Source organism: Sardina pilchardus, chromosome 3 (genome assembly GCF_963854185.1).
Source record: "Sardina pilchardus chromosome 3, fSarPil1.1, whole genome shotgun sequence".
In the NCBI taxonomy this organism is placed as follows: Eukaryota; Metazoa; Chordata; class Actinopteri; order Clupeiformes; family Clupeidae; genus Sardina; species Sardina pilchardus.
This window is the reverse complement of record NC_084996.1, coordinates 14,341,374-14,366,356: the sequence shown is the minus strand read 5'-3', so window position 1 is coordinate 14,366,356 and position 24,983 is coordinate 14,341,374. Positions and strand designations below refer to the sequence as shown.

Genomic DNA, 24,983 nt, shown 5'->3' with positions numbered 1-24,983 from the left:
AAGTTTAATCAGTTAAACACCCCATCATTAAATAGCCTAAGAGACCGTGGTATTACAATTTGCAGTGAATTCACCGCCGGGTGAACTGAAAGTGAGGCTGGCATATTTATTGTATCAAAGGAAAACATTTTCTTTTCCCATCCTTCTGATATATGTAGTGCATGGCACAACTTTACTCCTATTTTACGCATAACTTATGAAGTTCTTCTATGATCTAAAGAGTGTGCGTGAAGTTTTCCCAGTTTACAGAGGGTGATGTAACTGCTGTGCTGTGTCTGATTTCAATAAAACGTGCAATAAATTACTGTGGTGCAGGCTATGGTGCGCAAGGATCTCCAGCATTCTGTTCTTGAGTTCACTGTTACAGACTCCAGTAGCTTGATATTGGAGTATACTGGCGGAGTGGTTCTGCGAGGATGCTTGGAGGATTAATCTACTTCCCACTCACCTAGACTTGTCATCTACTGTCAAGGCCTCCAGTGTTATTTTAGCAGTGAGTAAAAAGTAGGAGTGTATGATGATTCACAAAACGCAGGTGTGAAAAACAAATTGATACTGAATGCAAAGTTGCCCAAGGTCGAAAGAGATGAAAACCGGTGCAAACCTGTTTGCAACTCCATTAGACAGTTTTCTCCCAGTCTTTAATTGCAAACTTATTTGCATTTACATAGTCGTGTTTTAAAGAGCTAAAAGAATGATAGAACGAACCAACATGATGTTTAAATCAGCAATATATGATAGCCATTATTTAGGCCTACTAAATGTACAGATACAGAGAGAGAGAGAAAGAGAGAGAGAGAGAGAGAGAGAGAGAGAGAGAGAATGTTAAAGTTCATTATGGGATAGTTTCTCATTTAACACATTTTGGAGCTAACTCAAAGCATTTTTTTACTGTGTCCAATTTCATCCTTTCATTGAAGTCACTGACATAATGATAAAATGTATTATTGAACATATTTTAAAATAGCCTATAGCATCATTCGTATGTATTCAATTTGTATCATCAGGCTATAAAATGTGAGGTAATGATTAAAGCAGCGTTGTCTGTTAAAAGCAGTTTACAGGTGAATATGGCTACAAGGGAATGTTGGATACCAGGCCATTATACTGCTAAATGAATAAAAAAATATCATGTCGTGCATAAATCTCACATTTCATAATTTCGTTTTGTTCTTAATTATTATTATAAATTATTCGTTTTTATTAATCTGACCGTGCTAAAAAAAAAAACTGCCATTCTTTACAGTGCACTACGACATAGACCCGCACCCTCAGGACTGTTGCAAGAACGACACTATGCAGTGGGCGGATGGGCTAAATTCTTAATGAACGAGCATCATGAAATATTGAAATACCTTAAAGTCAAACAAAATCGAATTAAAAAATTACAAAGTTGCCTGTTCTGACCTAACAGTTGCAACATATTGCACAGATGACCAAGTGCCACAATTACTTTGTTATCAAGCGAAAAGATGGGGAGACAAAGGACTGCCTTAAGAAGCACTGGTCGTTTTATATTTATGTCCTGCATGTTTAAGCAATGTCATTAGCCTATAGGTCTTTCGGAAGCACACTGAAGTTTCTCATTAGGGTCTGGAGAACTCTTCTTCGCTACAGGTAACTCACCTGCCCGGGTGTAAGAGAGTCAGTCCGCTGCATAGTCTGATCGCTGAAGGGAGTGTTTGGTTTTACAAAACAATAATCTTTCTTTAACCCTAATGTCATTACACAAGAAAAAACACATCAATATTTACTGGTATTTGTCTGGCTGTATCCCAGTAATAACTACGTTATAGCAGACTGTGAAAACCACAGGGAATCTTATTCCTGCTCAAAACTGAGGCAAAATACTTACAAATATTTTTTTGGAATATACATAAAGACAGCATTATTATTGACATGTATTTCAATCATGCTCTTAATTGTTGATTAATTTATGTTGCTGTACAATGCAGTCTGAGCTGTTTAACAAAAAACTCATATTTAATCAAAAATATTTCTCAAACAAGAGCAATAAAACAAGTAGCATTTTCATTTTGATATAGCTAACAGAATGACTACTCATTACAGGTTAAATGAATAATAGGCTAGTCTTCACATTTTTACCCAGAGGAATGGGCCAGGTTATGCTTACTCCTGCTCTCGAATTTATTTTAGTCCATATAGCACAGTAATACTCAAAAGTAATGACAAGACGTGCTTCTTAGTGTAACGTAGGCCTACTCGAAAGGCATATTTTATAACTGTTTTATGCAGGCTGATTATAAACAATATTTGTCTATGAGTCTGTCTTGAACATGAATAAGACGAGGGCACAATTGTCATGTGTGTCATTTTACCTAATGTAGTTTGTTATGAAAGCTTATGCCCATTAAGAACTTATGGATATATGGCACTGCATGATTAGTTTATATGACATTATAAGGAGGCAAGCAGACCTCAGTTAGGCTATTATCTACAACACCACAGTCCGACTCACTTCAACGCTTAGTAGAAGAAAGTTGCACTTGCCTGAATTTCAAGTTGGTTATGGGCTACATAATGTAATGCAAAAACACTGGAACAATGTGATTTCACACAAAGGCAATTCAGTTATACGAAATAGTTTTTATTATTAATCTCGCCCGCTCACCATCCATTACATGAAAATAAATATGCTTGCACTTGCTTGAGATAAAGAGAAAAAGTGACTCTTCTGCTACACAAGTTAACAATGGTTAAATCAGAGGCTCCACTTAAAAATGACAGACTTGTTGTAGCCTATGGGATTTGATATGAACATTGAGAGATTCAGGGGAGAGTAAATAACAGAAGGTAACGACACAAGGTGCAATCAATGTGTTTCCTTTGACATAAACAGGGGAATGTCAGGCTTCGGCATTCTCAGTCGTAATGTGGTCGGCATAACTCTTTCTTTGTGCCATAACAGTACACACCCCCTCTGATATCTTCTCATTCATCAATCTTAAATAGCCTACATCCCCTCCCTCTCCTCAAACTCCCTACATAGTGCCGCTATATGCTGTTACCGGTGAGGAGTAATCCCCTGCCGTCCACGGTTTACTCTGAGCCCGTATTTAATTCCCTTAAACCCCCAGCTGCCGCCCTGGTTCTCAGTGAACACGACAGACTGTGAACCTGTTCTTGGTTATTAATAATTCACCAGGCTCGCTGCATCTCCGACCGCCATCCCCGGCAGCGACGCATCGCCCTTTGGGCCACCAAAACACGTTTCGGGTTTTCGTTTTTTGGCAAAGCACCTCAGAAAACAACCATTACTCCGCTGATTACATTTAGAGGCTGCTTTGCCGGTAAACATTGTTTTTGTATGAATGTCCTCCACTTCATATACCAGCAAGTGCTTTTTGAATACGCACCCCTTTTGTAACTCCGACTTTGTCTACATCCATCACCTGAAAGTACACCAGTACTCCATTCAGCCATTTCTCTCCCGTTAAGTCCGACAGTAGAGCCAGATCTGTGATACAACCAAAGCAAGCGACCATCATTTGCGTCCCAGGAACAGAGGATGGAGATTGCGCACGCATACGCTTGAAGTTCCCTGGAATCCCACTGTTGCAACAGCTGATTTCCAAGCGCGTGAGCAGCAACTTCTCACCGTTTCTCTATAGCGCGTGGCTAGACTTCAACTCTTGTCAGTGGTGCCGCTGACGAAACGCTGACACCGAGCGCGGACTTACCTCGCCTGGGATTCGGTGGACGGAAGGGATCGCTCACTGTCACACTTACTGCAACGGCACGGACACAAAAGCCCTGAAATCAGTCTTATGTCGAACCTACTCGGATTATCAGCCACCAAATACGAACGAAGCCGTCTGGTAAACAATTAAGCAGGATAAATCAACAACGTCGCTCATTCCGAGGAATAATATAAACCACAATTTCAAAACAATATCGTTAGCTCGGCTACGGGTCGTCCCGCATTGGTCCTTCTGCTTCCGGTATCACCGAAGAAACCAAGCCATTTGTGTTCCCTCGGCCACAGTTTTTTTTGCTGCAGAACTTTTTCGTAAAAAAAGGAAAATGGGTCTTTGAGGCGGTTGGCAAAATTCCCCGCTCCACAATGGTACGTGCTATGTAAATCAATAATTTGTTCTTTTGTGTTTCGCAAAGCCCTTCATTATATTTTTCTTTTGCACACAAGTATTTGCACATTTGTTTTGACAGCTTTAAATACTTATGATGAACACATAAAAGTTACAACGGGTGTGATAAAGGATGGGTTTGGATATGTCTATGTAATTATCTAACGTTAGGCTACATTATATACTTGTCTCTAAATGCTGATGCCAAGCCTTCACTTTGAAAGGAAACCACATTACGCTGGTGACGAACCCTCAAACTTTGATAATTAAGCACACATTTGACGTTGCACATTAGGAGAAATGTAAAGCTTCCCGCAGGATATAATCAAGTATAAAATTGAACGCATCCACTTTGGTGGGATGCTGTTTTTGAACACCTTTGTTTTTGCCACTGAAGGAGTCATACCGGAGTGGGACCAATCGCAAATATTATACGGAATGCCCAAATCGTTGAGTAAACTTCAAAATAGGGCACAGTTTACATTTAAACATCTTGCGCAATGTACAGAGCACGAACGTCTATATGGTATTTAGTAGTTTAATCATACTCTTGCCTTTAACAGTCATCATATAAATTTATATATATGTCGCACGTGCACCACTCGTGCCATATAAACTCATTTGTGCCACCACGAGCTTGTCACTCACCTCCCACCTGTTCTTTATCAGAGGAAATACGGCTAATAGAGCATGATAAAACATGATTAATACGCCACTGATTGTTCTTGTTAGTGTCAAACCTCTACAATTTTAACGTGGACACAGGTGTGACAATATAGATGTTTTAACAGTCTGTTTCTGACTGTAAGAACGTAGTTCGGACATTGGTTTATCATGACTTATCTTGTGGTGTCATTATTAAACCTAGGCCTGTGTCCCTTGCTTTGTTTAATTTTGTCCCATTAGCCAAATATGAAATGCAAAGATGCATATCTACCCTCTAAAGTATTATCACACTATCTAGTGAATCATATTTTCCTGAAATAATCACACCTTTTAAAACAGAATCTTGATTTTATTACTTAGGAGATACTGACCCAAAAGTAATTGCAATTAAATAGTCATTTTTATTGGATCTTGTCTTTGAAATCGCATCCTTCCCAATGTGGCACAGCGGATTCCTTTAAGTTGGGTGGAATGTGCTAGTTTCCAAGATTTGATTTGAGCAAGTATAAGGAAAAGTAACCTTGAGGGGCCAAATGCTTCCCAGATGTGGGAGTATCAGCACGTTGATGCAGATAATTATTTGTTTACTTGCACAATTAAATGGCTCCTATCCAAAGAGGCCAATAGTAAGAGAAAGATGAAAAAAACCAGCCTGTACAGGTCTCTTGTGTAGCCTGCTTGATGAGGGACCTTGAGACATGTATTTGTTTTTGGGGTGAAAGAATGCGAGATGAAATACAATTTCCTCATAAAAGCAACACAAGAGGAAATCTCGGCCTCTTCACAATGTAGAGCAGCTGTGTCGACTGGGCTTTAAAACCTGCATTAGTAAAGAATGAATTAGTTCTTTAAAGGTAATTATCATATCCAATGCACACACTGACATCTGTGCATTAATACTTGAATATCTTCTTTACCAAATTTTTCCAAAGGTATTGATGTATTCACTGAAGATGTGCAGTATGCAATTAATATTTAAATTGACACTTTGTTAGTTTTAGTTCACATTTCATTATTTTACATATCTGAACAACATTGTCTGGGATGTAAAGACCACCCAAACCCATCATTTGTTGTGATTCTGCATTGTTTGCTTTTTCATTCCTCGAACCAAGTCGGTAACACTCAGAAGTGAGGTACCAGAAGAACTCAGACGACTGTCCTGAGTTAACTTGGGTCTGTTTGGGCCTTATTCTATACAGCTCGTAATAAGGAGCAGCACAACCTACAGACCAGGAAGCCTGCCAGAGCACCACTGAGTCATTTGAATCAATTTAATTTTGGATCCTGATGTGCTGTCCTCTCTACCTCTCGCTCTCTCTCCCCCTTTTCGCTCTGTTCTTAGTCGATTAGAATGTTCTAGACCCACACCTTCTCATACATCACCTGTAAAAGTCCTAATCCCACTGCCCCTTTGCAGAGAATTCATTTATATTCAAAAACTATGCCTGTAGCAAAGCCACGTGTATAGACGGTAAGAATGTTCTGTAATGATTTCTAGCGACATAGTTCAAATACTGTTTTTTTTTCATACCGTGGAAAGCCAAGTGTATTGTTTAGAGCCAAGGGCTCTGCTGTGTATGTTGGGGGAGGATTACGGGAGAGAATTGCACTTTAAAATTGTAGCCAAAGAGCTATATGCAATCTGCAGGGCTAATCATAGCCCTTCTGTCTTTCACAGTCATTATAGCTCTGCCTCCCCTATACCAGCACACTCTCTCTTTCTCCTGAGAAGCAGGTATAAAATATCTCATTTTCCCAGCTATACTCCCCAAAGTGGCATTGGCAGGCACTCACAAGGCACACAATTCTGCCTTTTTTATTTTTATTTATTTCATTATTTTTGCATCACATTTTTTAACAAACATTGTCACACCCCCCACCCTTATACATATACACACACACACCTAACACACACACACACACACACACACACACACACACACACACAAACACTCATCTTTGATGTGTCTGCCATATTACCTAGGTTTGTTAGCTTGTTAATGGGTGTGCAGAGACTGTAGCCACTGGTGGATTTTCAGCTATTCAATCCAAGTGTCCTTGCAGCAGAGATGAAACAGCGTCAGTCCTAATGAAGCTGATGAGTACCATGTCAGGACTAAAGTGTGTGTGTGTGTGTGTGTGTGTGTGTGTGTGTGTGTGCGTGTGTGTGTGTGTGTGTGCGTGCATGTGTGTGTGTGTGTGTGCGTGTGTGTGTTGGATGGAAAGAGGAAGAGTTAGTGAGGTGGATGGATATGGCCATTCTCACTCTTTACAATAGTAATGAAGTGGATGGCTCTTTGTATGACTTGTCTTGTTTGTAGTCAGAAAGAGACAGAGTGACTGGGGAGGGTGGAGAGGCAAGGTGTATTTTTTCTGAGTGAGTTTATGGATATACTTGTGTGAATATATGTGCACTGATTTATCTTGTGCCATGAACCGGAGCCAACTGGAGCATCTCCCATCCCACATGTATAGTTTGATGTGGGTAGACTTTGCATTTGTGAGCAAGAGAGGGGAGGGGAAAGAAAGAGAGTTTGGGATTTGAGCTTCATGAAAAGCAATTTTTCAATTTGAAAAGAGCCATCTTTGTCATACAGGAGTAGAGTTTTTGGTGCCTTAGTTCTTCAGGTATGTGAAGAGTAGAAATCTCCGAATTGAAATGTGAATTACCTTAATAGATATTTATCAAGTAACACAACACATTGACCACAGATGGCTGCAATATTGGGAGTAATAATGATATACATCTATTTAATTTAGGTTGGATGAACCTGAGAGTTGACTTCAAATGTTTTTTGCTTCTTTTTGTTGCTTCTTAAGTGTTAATTAAGGGAGGCCTAGAGACCATTTTTGCTAAAGGCTGACCATATGGATTGGGCATATGTTGCATATATATAGAAAAGGGTGGCATATATAATTGATACCATGCTCCATAAAAAACCAACAGAGGGCGGGAAAAAAGGGGGCTAGCACTGCTGGGAGCTACATCAAACAATCATTGCAACACACACACACACACACACACACACACATACACACTTGTACAAACGATGCCCCTCTCTCTTCACTGTGAAGGCGATCCAGGCAGAAGGGAGAGCGGAAGATTTCATCCCGTGATCTCTTTTTTGTCTGCCCTTCGTTCATCTGTCCGTCCGTCTGTCCGACCCGCCATTGGTCCACTCGACGTCGCTCCAAATGTGCTCCTACGCCCTGTGCAGGGGGGCACTTGGTGTTTTTCTCTTTTTTTTTTTTTTGGTGAGGAGTGAACCCGGAGCCTGTGACTCTCTGTGTCCGCCTCCTTCTGTTACACACACACAACACACACACACACACACCTATTCTCTGGTCCTGGTGGGGAGCGGAAAGGGATTGTCTGCTAGGGTAGCGTAGCATGCTGTCGGCCTCTTCTCTCCTTTTTTACTCAGTTTGGAGGATGCAAAGGCTACATGAGTACCATTTGGTTGCCCAGCCTGTTCAACCCATGGAGGAGTACCCAGGGATTGACCAAAGGGAGCCTGTGCCTCTTTTGAAGTTGTGTGGAGAGTCGAACAAATGCTCAGAGGGAGGAGAGCCAACTCTCGCCTGCCTTTCTCTACAGCTCTGGGGTTGTCGAACACAGTTGATATGTTAATGCATATCATATATCACCCCCCCCACACACACACACACACACACACACACACATATACACACGCATATAGACTCCAGACATGATTTGGGTTCATGTACGTCCAGCGCGGCACAGAGAGACAATAGGTTGTGACAACCCGCGTGGCCTCAGTGCAGCGCAAGGGTAAGACAGAGGCTACAGTGCTAACCTCTCATTGCAGGAGATATGAATAGCTTGTGATTTAGCCACAACTTGGTTAGCCAACGTCTGGGACTTATTATAGTGTTGTGTGTATGTGTGTGCATGCGGATCTGTGTGTGCACACGTGTGTGTGTGTGTGTGTGTGTGTAAGTGAGTGTGTTTGCTTTCTCCAGCAGTTGCAAGTATTTTTTATGATATTGTGCTTGTGAGCAAGTCGCAGTGAAAAGACTAGAATTGTTCTCTCAGTGCTCTTGCCTACTGTATACTGTATAATACACGCACACACACACACACACACGGAAACACACACACACACACACATATATATATATATATTTAAATAGAGGGGGGTCCTGTCAAGAGTCGAAGCAGCAACATTATAATTTCTCTCAGTTCCATTTGCTTGGTGTAAAAAAGCAGGAGTGGAGCTGTTGGCAGGGTAAGAGAAAAGTCCTGAGTGTTTCTGGGGGTCTGCACTCTTGGCTGTTATCGGGGCTGGCCAGACTGGTTGGTCATTCAGCACTGACGGCCTGGCTGCAGCCTGCAGCAGCATACAAATGAACAGGGCTGAATGGAGACGACACTTAGAAAAATACCTTGGCTGCACTGACCTGAGAAGGACTAGTTGTGTGACTGGTCCACGCTGAATAAAGTCGCAGCAAAGACAGAGACAGAAAGAGAGAGAGAGAGAGAGAGAGAGGGACCAGGAGAGAGGAAGAGGGGGAGAGACAGAGAGAGAGAGGCCTGCAGGTGAAGACATGGTGCTGCTGCGGGGGTGGTGTTCACACTTCTCTCACTTCGACTGTGTGGTGTGGTGTGGACATTTTTTTTTTTTTCCTGTGTGATGCGATCTGAATTCCAGGCAAGAGTGAGCTCTTCATTCTGGGGCTTTTCTGCAGTCTCTCTCAGCAGCTCTTGGAACCGTGGGACAAATGTATTTGTTTCATTTCTTTATTTTAAATTCATGGTTTTAGCAGGGTGAATGCGACTTAAACATTTACAGACTTTCCCCTATATTTATTACAGATTGATTTGTGAATATATGCCATTGTAAGACAACTGCAATACAAAAACACACAGACAAGGGTAACACTGAGAACTGCTTTAATGAAATGAAGTATGATTAAATCTGTTCTGAGCTGGTAAAAATGCACATATAGTGTGAACGCCTGACTGAATGTCTGAATATCTGAATGTTTCAGGCGACCGAAACCTTTCTGGTGAATGAAGACCCTACCAGAGGTCCTGGGATGCCTGAATGCTTTGTAGTGTCTGATTCCTACAGGGTATGCATTATTATTATTATTATTATTATTGTTATTATTGTTATTATTGTTGTTGTTGTTGTTATTATTGTTATTATTATATTATTAATAATATACATGTTATTATTAAACATGTTATGTTAGTCATTAGTAATTCTTTTGACTGATAGTCCACTTTCATGCTCTGCATAATTGCACCACAATCATAATGTCATTCACAGCTCCTTTTCCTCAGCTGCAACCCATTACAATCATTATTTCCACACACACTTTCAGAAAAGAGGCCTTACAACTTTGCCGAAGCGCCATTGTCTCGTGGGAACCAGAATTATAACGATAATGTGCAGCATGCACACTTGTATAAAATGAAAAAGTGAAGTAAAAAAACGAAGAACTACAACACAGCTTGAAAAACACTCACTTGTGAGCGCACAAACGTACATACACACACGCGCGTGTACACACACACACACACACACACACACACACACACACACACACACACACACAGACACACACATAATGTACTTGCGCACGCTCACACACATACATGCACACACACACACAACTTGCATAGCTTTTAAAATTCCACCCAGCGTGCACATTGGATTTACAGCTATGGGAGTGAAATAAAATGGTAATAAAATGAGAAGAACGGGATGGAGTTGGGGAGTCTGTGCATGACTGAAAATGTGATTGTTAATGAGGTGGGAGCCGCTTTTCTACTCTTTGTCTCCAGCGCAAAAGGCTTTTGCCAAGTTTTTCAGGGGGAAATCTGGGTTGCTCCAGTGTATCGAGTGTCCCGGGGTCCAGGAACGAGCAGTAATGAGGGATGGGGGGGTGGAGGTAGCGAGCTGGGGGGAGGTGGAGGGGGGCATATTGGATGTTGTGGTTGGTGGAGGACAGGCAAAGGGGGAGGTACGTAAAAATGGCCATATTGGATAGCAAGGGGCAGTGGGTTCAAGAGCGTGCACAGGAGTCGGGGTGGTTGGCACACAGGCTGGCACAACACACGCAGAACGCGGAGGCTCACCGAGTTACGGAGGTCAGGCGACACCTGCCCGTCTCGCGCGCGCCGCGCGTCCTACCGGAGCGTCCATTTTGTGATGTGTGGCGTTCACACAACACTTTTTGAGCGTGCTGCGGCGACTAGTGGTCTTTGGACAGAGTCCCTTATAGCCTGCGAGTCCTCCTCCGCTGTGGCTGCTCCTCTGCCAAGGTCTGAGTGAGGACAGCATTTTTTGGTTTCTTCTTCATGACGGCGCGTGTTGTGTTTTTTGGTGCGCACACTAAATCATCTCTCATGGTTTATCTGAAATGAGAATAACACACACTAGGCCCTGTGCTGTGTCTATGGGCCCAGGTGCACAACACAGTTAAGCACAGCAGAGGAGTCTCCATGCAGAAGAATAGTGCGTATTACAGCTCGCTTGTAAAAAAGATGGAAAACAATTCGGTCCCTCGGTGAGTTTGAATTTTACACCAGGCACTAAACGAGGTGTTGAAAGATTCAGATGAAATTCGACTGAAGTGTTTTAGATAACAGCAGGACGACTCCGTGCCCTCTGGTCGAAAGGACCGAATCCCTCCCACCACCACACGCCATCCCCTCAAAGCCTTGGCCAGCAGTATAGGACACTGGCCTGGGACCAGAAGCCTGACCCTTTGGTGACTTCTGCATTTCATGTGTGTGTCTTGGCGATATTTTTCGAATGCCAGCCCTGATAATAATCAAAATGCTATTGTCAACAGTTAATCATGAGTTAAAAAATAAACATTATGGGCTATAGCTTCTGAGTCATATTTAGTGGAAGTCGGGACTGTCAGTGACCGTGAACTACTCCATGTGGCGAGAGGAAAGTGTGCTGGTTGGTGATGTGGTCTGTGTTTACCCCCTTACCACATGGCCTCTCTCTCCCTCCTTTCTTCCTCTCTCTCTCTCTCTCTCTCTCTCTCTCTCTCTCTCTCTCTCCCTCTCTCTCATTCTTCTCTCTGTCTTGCTCGGTCGTTTCTTGGCTCCCTGGGCTGTGCGCAGTAATTGGCCACACAGTGGCGAGATCTCTTTGTTTCTCCTGCAGCGGCTTGCGGTGGAAGAGCGCGAGCAGTAGGCCCCCATAAATCCACAGGCCTGGTTGGCAGATCCAAATTTCAGCCCCACTTCTGCACAGCGACTACCCGTCCCCCCCGTCCCCCCTTCCCCCCACCGCCCTCATCCCCACCCGCCTCAGTGGGCTCTCCACCCCAACGTCTCGTCGTTTGTTTCACCCTCCCTTAAAACATACACACCGAGAGACAGACACACAGATACTTCTTGCATGATGTACTGTAAATATAATCTGGCATGCAGACGTACACACACACACACACACACACACACACACACACACACACACAGGCAAGAACACACACGGAAAGCTGTCAAAATTTCACATAGCAGCATTTATGGAGTGTGGATCTGCAGGTTTGTTCAGTTGCTTTTGTGCTTTGTGAGATACTGATCATCTGGTGGACACACTTTCCAGAGAACTTGTTTTGACTTCGAGAGCATTCGGGTATCCCCAGAGCTGGCTGCGGATTCTCCATAAACCGCCTGAGTTTTGTTGTAGTGAGTGCTACACACTCGGGCGGCCAGTGAAGTTGTCGCTGCTTTGGTGTGAGTGTGTACGTGTGTGTACGTGCGTGTGTGTGTGTGTGTGTGTTGCAATTCTGTTGCGTGTGTTTTGTGGGAACAGCGGGAATGTAATGTGTTGTTGCAGCACAGATTGCAGAAGTTGTGCAATTACTGTTTTCTCTTTACCCAGTTCCCTGTCAGGGAGCCTCCTTCACCTATATTCAAACATGTCAGACTCAGTCCCTGATTACTGCAACGTACTAAACCACTTTCCCTGCTAGTCACCCCACCTTACTGTAGCACAGGGTTAACATTAAACATGAATCTCATGTTTGAAATTGAAAAAAAAAAACTAAATTCACTGTCTACCTATTTTCATCAAGGCGATCTTACTGTAGTGACTACTTCCCCCCTGAGCCCTTGCGTGACTTCAGAGATGCCTGAATTAAATCCCTTCAGTGGATTATTTGTCTTGTACATTTCCTTCACTTGCAGACTATCAATAATTAGGTACAGTATGTCTACTTGGGCAGTTTTTTCTGTTGGAAGCTCTTAAGATTGATTGTTCGATTGATTGATTGATTGATTGATTGAAATATTCACTGACAATGTATGAAAACATATTGCCTATATTGGATATAAATCCACAGAGCTCCTGGTGAACAGTTTAATAGGAAAGTTTTTGGTTTTGCTCAGTGCTTTGCTAAGGCATGAGAATATTTCAGATGTGACCAAAGTTCCTGTGGATTACCATGAAACTGTAGTGTACTAGTGTACTAGCAGGTAACACAATGAAACAATGGCTTGCAACGTGTATCATGGACGAGTTCTAAGATATGTTGTACAATGATCTTTTGCCGGTGACTGGGCGGTGGAACGGCGGTTCCGTAAAGCGCCTCAGCAGATCGCGACACGCATCTTCTATCTTCCGTGGTTACTTTTACGAAAATAACGGCTAACTCTTGGACTATTAGAGCAAGAGTCGACTCACCATTTTGGGCAATCAGTAATAGATCAGTTGATAATGAAATGCTATTAATTCAATAGTTTCTGTCTCCGACGCTTGTGAGGGAGAGGGAGAGCGAGAGTCGGCGAAAGAGGGAGGGAGAGAAAACTTTTTTTCCCCAAAAGTTTGTGTAAGCTTTCACTTTCAGCCTCCAAGGCGGGGTTAGCAGTACAGCATGGACTGAGCGAAACGGGACAGCGAGTGATTGCAATGCAGCACTACAGCGAACTTCCATCCAACTTAAATAAGCTCTCCAATTCTAAAATCTAAAAATAACCATGTACTCCCCGTACTGCTTGACACAGGTAAACGACACGATTATTTTATTTGCTCGGGGTTACCGTCGAGGTTGTGGGTTTGCTAGGAGCGCTGTCCATTTATGACTGTTTAATTATTGCATTTGGTCTTATTTTTCAGTCTGTGCTCCTTTCTGATACAATTTAACCTCACGCCACTGCCGCTTTTCTGTCTCGGATGGCATATTTCCAGCTGACTTTCTTATGCGTTTCATTGCACATGGTTTGAGGAGAAAATGGCGCTTCTCTCGAATCTATTTAATATAAAAGGAGGGAGACTAGGAGGAGGAGAAGCGTGAAGACAGTTAGACTTTGAACTGAAGAGTAACATAGGATTTTGTCATAGGATTTGGTTGTTTAGCCTACCTGTGAGATTATCAGAGTTGTTGTCTTCAAAGAAGCGTGGTTGTCAGAAGCGTTTTAACTTTACCAAGTTAAATCAGAGGTCTTTGGGTTCAGTGTATACAGCCGCTAGTCCCTCGGTGGTGTAGTTGCACACCGGGCTGTAGCCTACTCGACTGCCGAAATATTTTTTGGATACATCAAAGGTCTCCGTTGCGGTCGCACGGCGAATCTGCCGTTCTCCGTATCGGCTTTTCTCGCTAAACAGCAATGTGACCACAATTCTAGAGTAGACTCAATTGCTTTTTAAGAGTTTGTCCTGATCTTTAACTTCTGAATGCAAAGCAGTAATGAAGTAGCGTAGATTAGAATATGTTTGTGTTGTGGTGTTTCTATCGTCTCAATGACTTTCTGGCTGTCACCCCAGAAGAGATCCAGTAGTTCAGTAGTTTTGTATCGCTTATTTGCATCAACTATCAAACATAACAGATAACCAAATCTGAAATAGGTCTTTGAAATAGGCTATTAAAAACTGGCTTGGCATTCATTAAGGAGAATACATTTGATAAATATTTAATGTATCGTCTTAATATCCTAATATCAACTTGTATTAAATGTAGCATCTTAGTTTTGCATAGAACAAATGATAGCCTGCTTTAAAGACCTAAATGTATAATCTAACTGGTTGCTGTTAGTGAGGAGCAATGGTCGGCAGAATAGTCGGGCCTACAGCGGAGGCATAACTTCATCAGGAGCGACATAGGGGACAAGTTGTTTAGCAAACCAAAGTATATGTAATAGAGGATGTGATGTATATTATGTTTTTTTTTTATTAACACATAATTAAAACTGGTGCTATAGTCTCCATAGGATTAAAGTAAGGTTGGTGGTCTTGTATAAGAAAAAGATGAGAGTGTGTTCTTTTTTAAAGGGATAATATCCTTTCTTTGATTTTATTTAAAAATGTTTAGGTACTCTGCTCATTTTTATTCATAAAAATATTTGCTTTAATATTGAGAGAATTTTCAATTGAACATTCTGCATTTGAAAATCTATTTAACCAAGCTTCTCTGAAGGCCAAAATAGGCCTAATAGTAGGATAAATGAAAATAGTGATAACATGACACAGGCCTTTTTTGTATTTTTGTATCCCTTTGTGCACTGATGACTATATGACATGTTTTTGAGAGTTTTTTGAAAGCAAGCGAGGGTAGCGCATAGATTTCACAATCAATTCACTGTGAGTTTTCACATATCACCAATGCACTATATTTTTCCATCACTGCAGTACTGGTCATTTACAGTTGTATTAGCTCAACTCTGTGAAAATAGTTTTTAAGCATTTCATAACTTAGCTTGCTACTTGGAAGGGAAAATTAGCAATGACTTTACAAGTTGCGTCAGTTAACGTTGTTTGAACTAAAGCCTCAAGACAACACACCTCAAAGCTTTCCGCGATATTTAGTGGTTCCCAATGTAAGCTATGTGCTGTCACTGAAAGATTTAGCTCCAGCACAATTCTAGAACTTTCTGATTCATGGCCAGCAGTAGTGGAAGAATTATGCATGCACCTGAGATCCAAATGATATTTCAACTACATGCATTCCACACCTTGCTGAGATGAATGTGAATGTCTTTGTGCTTTCATATGTTCTGTTTGGAGTTGCCATGTGAGTCTCCATAGTGCCCTATGATATATGAATGTCATACTTTAAAACTGGTTCTCGAGCACCTTTCTGGCTTTTTATTTGTCGATGTTATTTCTCTTGGCTGTCATAGTGTCCTGGATACCGTAAGTCTCTCCTTAAAGACTTTCTGGTGCTGTTGCTTAAGTCACATGTAGTGGGGTAGATCCATAGATTTACTACATGTCCAAAATGGATTGTCAAACTGGTAGCGTTGGACTCTCACTCAGATAAGGTAAACTTGTTTACCCTTGGGCTAGGACAGACACTGGGTTGGCAGGGCCTTCCCTATTTGTAATTCATTCCTGATTTTTACAGTGGTTTTATTAAAACAATTTTACTTCCATACCCTTACCGCCTGTTACCAGAAGCAATGAGAGAGCAAGAGAGAGAAATAGAGAGAGAGAGAGAGAATGTGTGTGTGTGCGTGTGTTTTTCTTTCAGTTGCAAGATGTGGTCTGTTTTCCATTTAAAACAGTTGAACTACTCAAAGCTTTTTCAACTCTATTCTTTAATTGACAGAAGCAACACAAATTAAGAGTAAATGATTCCACTATTTCTTGTGGTTATGATTAAAATGATTGGAATGGGATGGCAAAGTTTTTATCCGCACAGTATTTCATCTACATTATCACATAAGCTGCTGAGGTCTGCTTACCTAGAGTAGAGTATCACCTTTGGTTTTCTGCATGCATTTGAGCACTGTCAGAGACAGGGACATACATTGAATAATCTTTGAGGATAATCAAGTGTTATGTTGAACAGGCGGGAAGTGGTGTTGGAAATTAAGCTGTAAGCAGATTTGAGTAGATTTATCTCTGGTTCCTCAAATCCACATATTTCTCTCTTTAGGTTGCACTGAACCTTACACATGCCTGTTCCAGATTAAACAAAATCCGTGGCTGAAATGCAACTGGAAAAGCAAACATACAATATTATAATATTACAGTACTGCCTGCAGCCTCCCTTGGCTTTAGTTTAGATTTTTCTAAAAGATGTCGAGTAAATTGCTGTGCAGGCATTTTAAGTTTTTCTTCTTAACCCCCACCCATGCCGCACCCCTCTCCCCCTTTACCCTCGGCGTTTTATGGGGCTGAGGTTTTCTCAGTACAATATAAAATCTATATAGGCTATCTGCTAGGTTTCTGGAATTAATAAATGCACAGATTATTTTCGAAAAGTGGCTGTACAGCAGTCTGAATAGTTAAACAATGAAGCTTGCATTCAGCGAGAGATTTTTTCCGTTAATTAAAATGAATTGACAACAGAGGCCATCAGAATGCGCACGTGGCGCACATATGGAGAAATACTGTGACATATACATTTGACTGCATATCAGCAGTTTAAAGTTGCCCTTAAACATGTTGCTGTCTTTAACATCCATACTTTCGGCTGTTCAGAGGGCCAGGGTCCGCAGAAGGGACGCCTCAGAGGAGAGGTATCATCTGCGCAAGATTTCTGCATTCCCTGTCGCACGTTCGGAATTTTGACGTTGACTACATTCTTGTTTATTTAATTACAGTTAATAATTAAAAGCAAAATTAAAGACGGCACCATGTGTAAACAATCGAATAAATTATTAACTGTGATAAAAGGTTTTGCTAGGGTTTGTGAGCAGTACGCGGACCAGGGGGGGCTGCACGGTAATGGATACAAAGCAAGAGGAGCCAAAACTTTCATTTCGCTAACTTAGGTTGAAAGTGCATTATAGATAGGACTGAGTAACATAGGCTTACAATTGTTTTAATGAAATATTTATGATTTTTAATACACTTGGACTTCCCAGACAAGGAATTGTGCGCTCAGATGAAAACCCAACCATCTGTAGTGGAATACGGCTAGGCCTAACTGTTTAATTCATAACCTATGAGATGTAGCCTAACCATTTTCCGTTATCATTAAAATATGGTAAACTCAGAGGGCTTTAAATTGATTGTACTAAATGAGCATAATGTACCCTTTGTAACGCCTGACCGCATCTTCCTAGATGCTGCATAGGAATCAGATGGACAACACATTTCGCTTTAGAGTGACGGGGACCATTTGCCAAGACTCCCTTTGAAAGAGGCTATTTCAGTCATTAGCCAAGTGTATGTGTTAATACTGGACAAATTAAGTGTAGCTTGTCAGTATATCAGTGTAGTAGTAGCCTACTTACTCCGTCTCCAGCTCGAATGACAAGAGCCTGGCCTGAACCAAAAATACGGACTGTCACTCTGCGCTCTATATCACCCTGATCTACAGCATGTAAGTGCAAGTGAATAGCTCATAGTTCAATACATAAAGACTACCTATATATTTCTTCGCCATGTGGGCCTTCTATTACTTTGACATGAGTAGTAGGCCTCAGTTACTTAAGTGGTAGCGTGAGTCAGGCACACATTAATTGACAATGAAAAGGCTTATGAATCCGATAAGTGGTAGCCTAGCCTAAAACTAGTGTAGTTTTAGTGACACGCAAGAGGCCTACTTGGATTTTCAAAATGTAAGTGTATACTTTCGGAGGATGCTTACACTAGTTCCCAGTTCAGGCCTTATGTGAAGTATACTTCGGAAGACCGTCATATGAAGAAGCTTGTTCATTCATTTAGAATATGTTTCTGTATATTTTGAAATCATTGGGTTAGTCTTGTCCGTGCAATATTGTTCAGTTTTGTTTTTTACATGCCTGGAATAACATTACCAAGGCCTCCGCCGAACGTAAAACGCGATAATGCGTATCAGTCCCAATCAGCGGTAATTGCGTAAATATCAAGTACATCTAAGCTTGGGTTGCCAGAGCTTTTTGTCCGCATTCTTCCTGCTTTAAAAGTATCATTACGCTCTATTGTCAAGCTTGCTGATTACAATCATAACGGCGAAAGGAGCCAGGGCAGACTGACTCGAGGAACGCGAATAGGCTAAGGCACATAAAAGCATTATCATTTGTGGTGATTTTATTATTTGCAGCCGAGGTCAGTCGCTCACTGGCCTTAACCCTCTCCCTCTGAAAATGGCATTAAGGCACAGTTGTGCAGCAGCCTCCCAATCTCTCCTCACCAGCCCTCCCCGTGTCTCTCTCCCCAGGCCTGGAAAATGAGTTGGAACAGCTGTTCAGGGGATTAAAATCTGATGGAACCGCAGTCTGAATAAACAGAAATGTTGGATTTTTTCGAATTAAAGACACACACAGGCACATACACACACACAGACACACACAGACACACACACACACACACACACACACACACACACGCACACACACAGTGGTGCCCTTCTAGTCACAACCACACACCAAAAATCAGTGGTCCAATGTCTTAATGCCGATTAGTTGTTATCGCTGGATTAGCCAATGTTCTGGGATCCCAATTTTTAGCCTGGAATGGCAATTACACTGGCCTGATTTTTTAGCAGAGCCCAAAAAAAAAGAAGAGAATTATATTGTGTCCACAGTATGTCATATTTACAATATTATCATGAGGCTTAGAGTTGCGTTTAGGACATAGTTTGCATTAAGCTTCAAAAATCAACAACATAATTTGCTTTTATTGAATTTTTGGGATTGCTTTATTGAATTCCCTGTAATGCCGCGGTATGAAGTGTGCCAGGGCCAAGCGACTACTGACGTTATTGGACTTGGATGGGCATGGCCTAGTCGAGCCTGTTGTGGTGCGTCCATGCCGTTATAGAGCTGGAGGGAGCGGCCAACTGAGCCTGACATGCACACCGGCAGAGACACATGGACTCCTGCTCCGCACCGGCCCGAGGTGCTCTGAATGTGGAAACGGTGGGGTTGAAATCCTATCCCCGCGTTGTCCTCTTTTGGTGTCCAGTGGCAGTCTCTCTCTCCCTCTCCCTCTCCCTCTCTCTCCCTCTCCCTCTCTCTCTCTCTCTGTGACGGCGGTACCGAAGCCGGGGATGCGGGTGTGGACCCGGTGCCAGCCGTGCCGGGCAGTGAGGACGTTGTGTTCCCTTTACTTATTCATCGCCACCAGGCCGCTTACCAGCACCTTTGGTGCCCAAAGAGCCGGACTACAAGAGTGGGGTGGTGGTGGTGGTGGGGGGGGGGGGGGGGGGCCACGGCTGGTCTTGGTAAATGCCAATTCCTTAAAAAAGAAAAAAGAAAAAATCACTCCAGGATACAGAGCTCCATTTAATCAAGTCGTCAACACAGTCCCTTCAGATGACGCAATTGATTGTGTGCACCTTTCTCTAAAGAAATTACGGGGTGGAGATATTTTCTCAGTCTGCACTGAAAAGCTCCCTATTGACGTGTGTGTGTGTGTGTGTGTGTGTGTGTGTGTGTGTGTGTGTGTGTGTGAGGGGGGGTGGCGGTGGGTGGTGGGGGGTTGAAAACACAAAAACACACCAGGTTATTATAGGTGTGCATTCTCTGCCTGTCATTGAGAGGAGAATCAAAAAGGCCACCTCACAAAGAGAGCTTTGGGGGCCTTTTGTCTGACTGTGGGTATATTAGGTGGTGGAGGGATGAATTGGATGCTTCTTGGCAAAGAGGACTGTAGCTTAAAATTAAATACCATGTAGTTTTTATCTGGGGCTGTAAGCAGAAAAACCAACTGCGTCTCATTCACAATCTGCGCAGCTGTCCCAGCCTCCGTGGAGAATGGATTCCTATTGCCATGGGAGCCTCCAGCCAAGAAGAATAGGAGGATATCCAGTATGTGTGTTTGTGAGTGTGTGCGTGAGTGTGTGTGTGCGTGCCTGCGTGTATCTGCTTGTGTGGGTCGGTGAACATGGGTGTGAGTATGCGGGAAATAAAGACAGAGAGTGTGTGTGTGTGTGTGTGTGTGTGCGCGCAAGCGTGCTAGTGTGTTTTTTGAGCATGTGCTTTAAGTGCGCTTGTGTGTATGCGGAAAATGGAGCAAGAGCAAGAAATAGAGTGTGTGTGTGTGTGTGTGTGTGTGTATCCTCCTCCCTTTTTCCTACGCTCACGTCTCCCCTGGCATGGATTATGCCTTGGCAGAACTCTGGCAGTGCCCGTAGCCCCATCGTGGTTCTGTGGTTGCTGATATGTTTTTGCTGTTGCCATGGTTATGGAACACACACTCTGGTTGTCGTGCAAATTACATAATTGTGCTTGCATATACATACGCAGTCAAACATATTTGTGTACAGTGTTGGGCTTCTTTTTTTTTCAGGAGGTGACTTGGTGGATATGATTGGGACTGATCATGTCACAGCCCCTGAGAAGAAAACGAAGTTAGGCCCTTTCTTGATTAGAAAAAAAGAAAGAAAGAAAAAAAAAATGGCAGGAAAATTGTCTTGCTACGCCGCTGTTTGGAAAGAGGGCAGGGCCGCCGCTGAGGCCCAGCGCCATGGCGACATGTTCGCTCAACCTGATTGGCCGTCCGCATAAAATAGCGGCGGGCTCTTTGGACGGCTTTTCAGGCTTGCGCGCGTGTGCGAGCGTGCGAGCGAGTGAATGAATCCTCACGTGAGCCCTGCGTCTGCGTTTTTTATTGATGCAAAGTCCCTTTTCTCCTCTTTTGTGGTTTAAGGGTGTTTGAGGAGCACTTCAACAAATAGACAGATACGTTCAAAACACACAGGCGCACACGTGGGCACAAAAGAGAGAGACGCACCCACAGTACCTTTCTGTTACTAGGCAGATTGCACCTCATTCACACAAGCCGTTCCAGCTTTGTTGTGGAAGCGCTGGCTTATCCTGGTCTCCCAGCCTGGCATTCTCATCCAAACGATTTACTGGCATATATACCTAATGCCCATTCTGTTAGTCTGGACAGTGGTCATCACTGGATTGCAGGAAACACAAATTGGTTAGAATGTCCTGAAATTTAGTGAAGTTTGATCTAGTTCAGCTAGGATATGATATTTTTCTTTGCAGAACTTTTTATTTTTGATAGCTGCTGTATATGCTTGTGGTGGATGGTTGACCTGTGTCTTGTTATAATATTTTGTAGAACAGTCATACCAGTTCCATTTTCAGATCTCGTTAGCGTCTTGTGTCTTGTTGGTCTAATCTGTTGTGATCAGTTCGTCCCAGGCTCAGGTTTGATAGATTAAAGGCAGAGCTAGTGGATATAGAGAACTGATGTTAAAGCTCTGGTCCTTCATCTTGTCTCATGGCTGACGGATTAGAAAACATTTGTGGATAGAACGTTTCGGCTTGGACTTTAGCGTCTATTATCTCAAGCGTACACACACACTCATGCACACACTGAGACATAATGCATAAAGGATTTTTACATGCATAGGCACAGGCACATGCACACACACTCACTCACTCACTCTCTCTCTCTCACACACACACACACACACACACACACACACACACACACACACCCTTCTCCCACACCTGCACACACTCAAGCACACGAGACGCAGGTGTGCATTCTTGACTCATCCGTGTCAATCTGGTGGTGAGTGCGGAACTCACGCCCAGCTCCACTAAACCAGAGTGACTGAGTGTGAGTGGGTGTGAGAGCGAGAGGGTGTGTGCGTGTGTGTGTGTGTGTGTGTGTGTGTGTGTGTGTGTGTGTGCTCGTTTGAGTGGGGGTGAGACTGCCAGCGTGCCACGTGTGCCAAATCCTCGACTGACTCTTAACCCATATGGCTGTGCATCACACAGTCGCACACAAACACACACACTCACACCCTGAACATGCTCACAACCGACAGAGTGAATTGCATTAGCATGTTTTACTGTGCACCTGGTTGAAGAGATAATTCCCTGCATTAGTAAACGGAAGCCAAAGACTACATTTCCAAAAAGGCTCCATACGCCTGAATCCATGGCAGGCCCTAGAACTAACCAGGGTCATAGTGGCTGTGTGACATGACTGATATTTATTAGGACAAACCCCCAACAAAAGCATTTCAAGCTGTGCTGTGTGATTTCATTCTTTAGCATCGTTAACTTTATTGTTAATAATAGTTTTAGGTTAAGTTCGATGAACTTGAGCATTAGTCAATGAAGCTTGTTCATCTCTTGGAGTGTGACACAGTTAGAAAACGGCCAAGCCCAAACAAATACATGCAGAAGTCTTTGCTAGAAGGCACCGCCGTACTGGTCGTAAACTTTGATCTCTGATAAGATAGTTCAGTGCCAACAAAATAATTAACCGAAGACATAAAAAAAACCATGACATTTCGCTCGCACATGATTTCAGAATGTTTGTGTTCGAGCTTTCGGCCAGCGACAGTGCGGGTCACGCTGTGAATGTGGGGAGTGTGGGCTGGGGTAGCGGGGGTCGCGTCGGGGGTGCGTGGTCAGACTTAACTCCCTTTGCGGGGTCGCGCTTGTAAACAAAAACAAGCCGTGCCCTTATTTTAGCCTCTGCTCCTCTCTTTCTCCTCCTCTCCCTCTCTCTCTCTCTCTCTCTCTCTTTCTGTCTCCCTCTCTCGCTCGCTCTCCAGAGGGAAACAGAGAGCTAGTGGACGGAGAAAAGGTCACGAAAACAGCTAGAAGTCAGACTCAGAGAGCCGCCGCCAGGGCCCGCGAACAACAGCGTGGATAGTGTGTCTTGTGCTGTGTGGTGGTGTGTCCGTGTGTCTGTCCTGCCGGGGCCCGTGAACAACAGCGTGGATAGTGTGTCTTGTGCTGTGTGGTGGTGTGTCCGTGTGTCTGTCCTGCCGTGCAGAGAGAAGGGGGGTTTCCATCCGCCCCGTCCAACCAGGAATGTCTGTTGCTGTGAGGGAAACAAAGCAGCCGTGGCTCTCTCTCTTTCTCTCTCTCTCTCTCTCTCTCTCTCTCTCTCTCTTTCTCGCTCTCTCCCTCCCTTCCCCTCCGCCTTCTCCGAGCAGGAAGTTGGCCCGGGGCCAGGACTGGAAAATCTATACACCGTTGCATAATATAACATATCTTTACCTCACATGAACCCTCGGCCTGGGACCGGCAGCTGTGAGCAAACAGAGAGAGGGAGTGTGTGTGTGTGTGTGTGTGTGTGTGTGTGTGTGTGTGTGTGTGTGTGTGTGAGTGTGTGTGTGTGTGTGTGTGTGTGTGTGCATGTGTGCGCGCGCCTAAATTCTTGTGAGCTTCTGCTTGCTAGCTGTGGCTGAAGGCCTCAGGCTGTAGGCCATACTCAGTGAAACTAGGAGCAGAGCAGGGTGGTTTTGTCTCTCTCTCTCTCTTTCTCTCTCTCTCTCTCTCTCTCTCTCTCTCTCTCTTTCTCTCTCTCTCTCTCTCTCCTCTATGTAGCAAGCACACTGACAGTTTTGCAGCCATGCAAGTCTGCAACTGTAACTGCGCCCTGGGGTATTTTGGGAGTTTGAGGAAATGTGAACTTTGACAAGGGCACCACACAGTCGAATTAATCAGACTTTGGTTGCAGCTACATTACAGTATTATCACTGCTCCTCAGCAGACGTTATTAGTGAGGACAAACCCCTCATCTCATTGACTTGCTCTCTCTTATCCCTAATCACCTCCAAGAATGGGACATTTCTCCGAGGGGGCCATGAAGCAGATCTGTTTTGATTAGTTGAATGACAATGACTCTGGGTCACCGTGCTCTTGCTCCTTTCATTACGTTTCAGACCGCAGCACTACTGATTCTGGATCAGCCCACTCAGGGAGCGCGCCGCCTGTGGTTTTACTGTACTTCCTTTTAAAAAATGCTTTATCATGTGACCCATTTTAGCACAACAGTTGTAGCCCTGTCTTGGTAGCACAGTTTTTTTTTTTTTTTTTTTTTTTAAAGCTTGTTTGTGAGTGTTGCAGTGTAAGTGCAAAAGAGAGAGAGAGAGAGAGAGAGAGAGAAAGGGAGGGAGAGAGAAAGGGAGGGAGAGAGAGAGAGAGAGTGTGTGGGGGAGTGAGAGAGGCGGCAAACCTCTCACTTTTTATCTAAATCCTCTAAAGCAGGCTTGGGACTTTTCAAGAATAACATTACGAAACCCGAGCAACAAATCACGGCCGTCATCGGCTGGGGAAAACGACAAACTTCTGGATTGACATTTACCACTAAGAGCGTTTTCAGAGGAGGAGGCCAAACATATGGCCGACTATCCCAGAGAAGGCCCATAAATGAGTCAGTGACGCTCCGCACTGCGCCGCCTCCTATCTATTCCGCATATGCTCTGCACGATAATGTGTTTGAGGCAAGCTTGCCCAGCGCAGAGTAATGTGTTTACAAGTGCATGGCCGTGTAAGCGGCGGAGTCAAATGTGCATCTGCAAGTATTGTTTTGTTATTAAAAGCGCATTTCATTTGCGACCTGCTATCAGGCGATAGGG

General features: G+C 43.4%; 1 protein-coding gene across 15 annotated transcripts in view; it reads left to right on the top strand.

Moving 5' to 3' along the window:
* Positions 1–3,568: 3,568 nt before the first annotated feature.
* The window catches only part of nfixb (nuclear factor I/Xb), a 130,976-nt gene continuing 109,561 nt past the window's right edge, over positions 3,569–24,983 (top strand). For 2 of the 15 annotated variants that reach the window (XM_062532004.1, XM_062532013.1), the window contains exons 1-2: positions 3,579–4,087; positions 9,789–9,872. In XM_062532004.1, the coding sequence (XP_062387988.1) occupies positions 4,085–4,087; positions 9,789–9,872 (87 nt within the window). In that variant the 5' untranslated portion in view covers positions 3,579–4,084. Of the gene's footprint in view, positions 4,088–9,788; positions 9,873–13,541; positions 13,774–24,983 lie in introns of those variants that run through there. The other 13 variants (XM_062532007.1, XM_062532003.1, XM_062532015.1 and 10 more) reach the window with 12 other exon arrangements.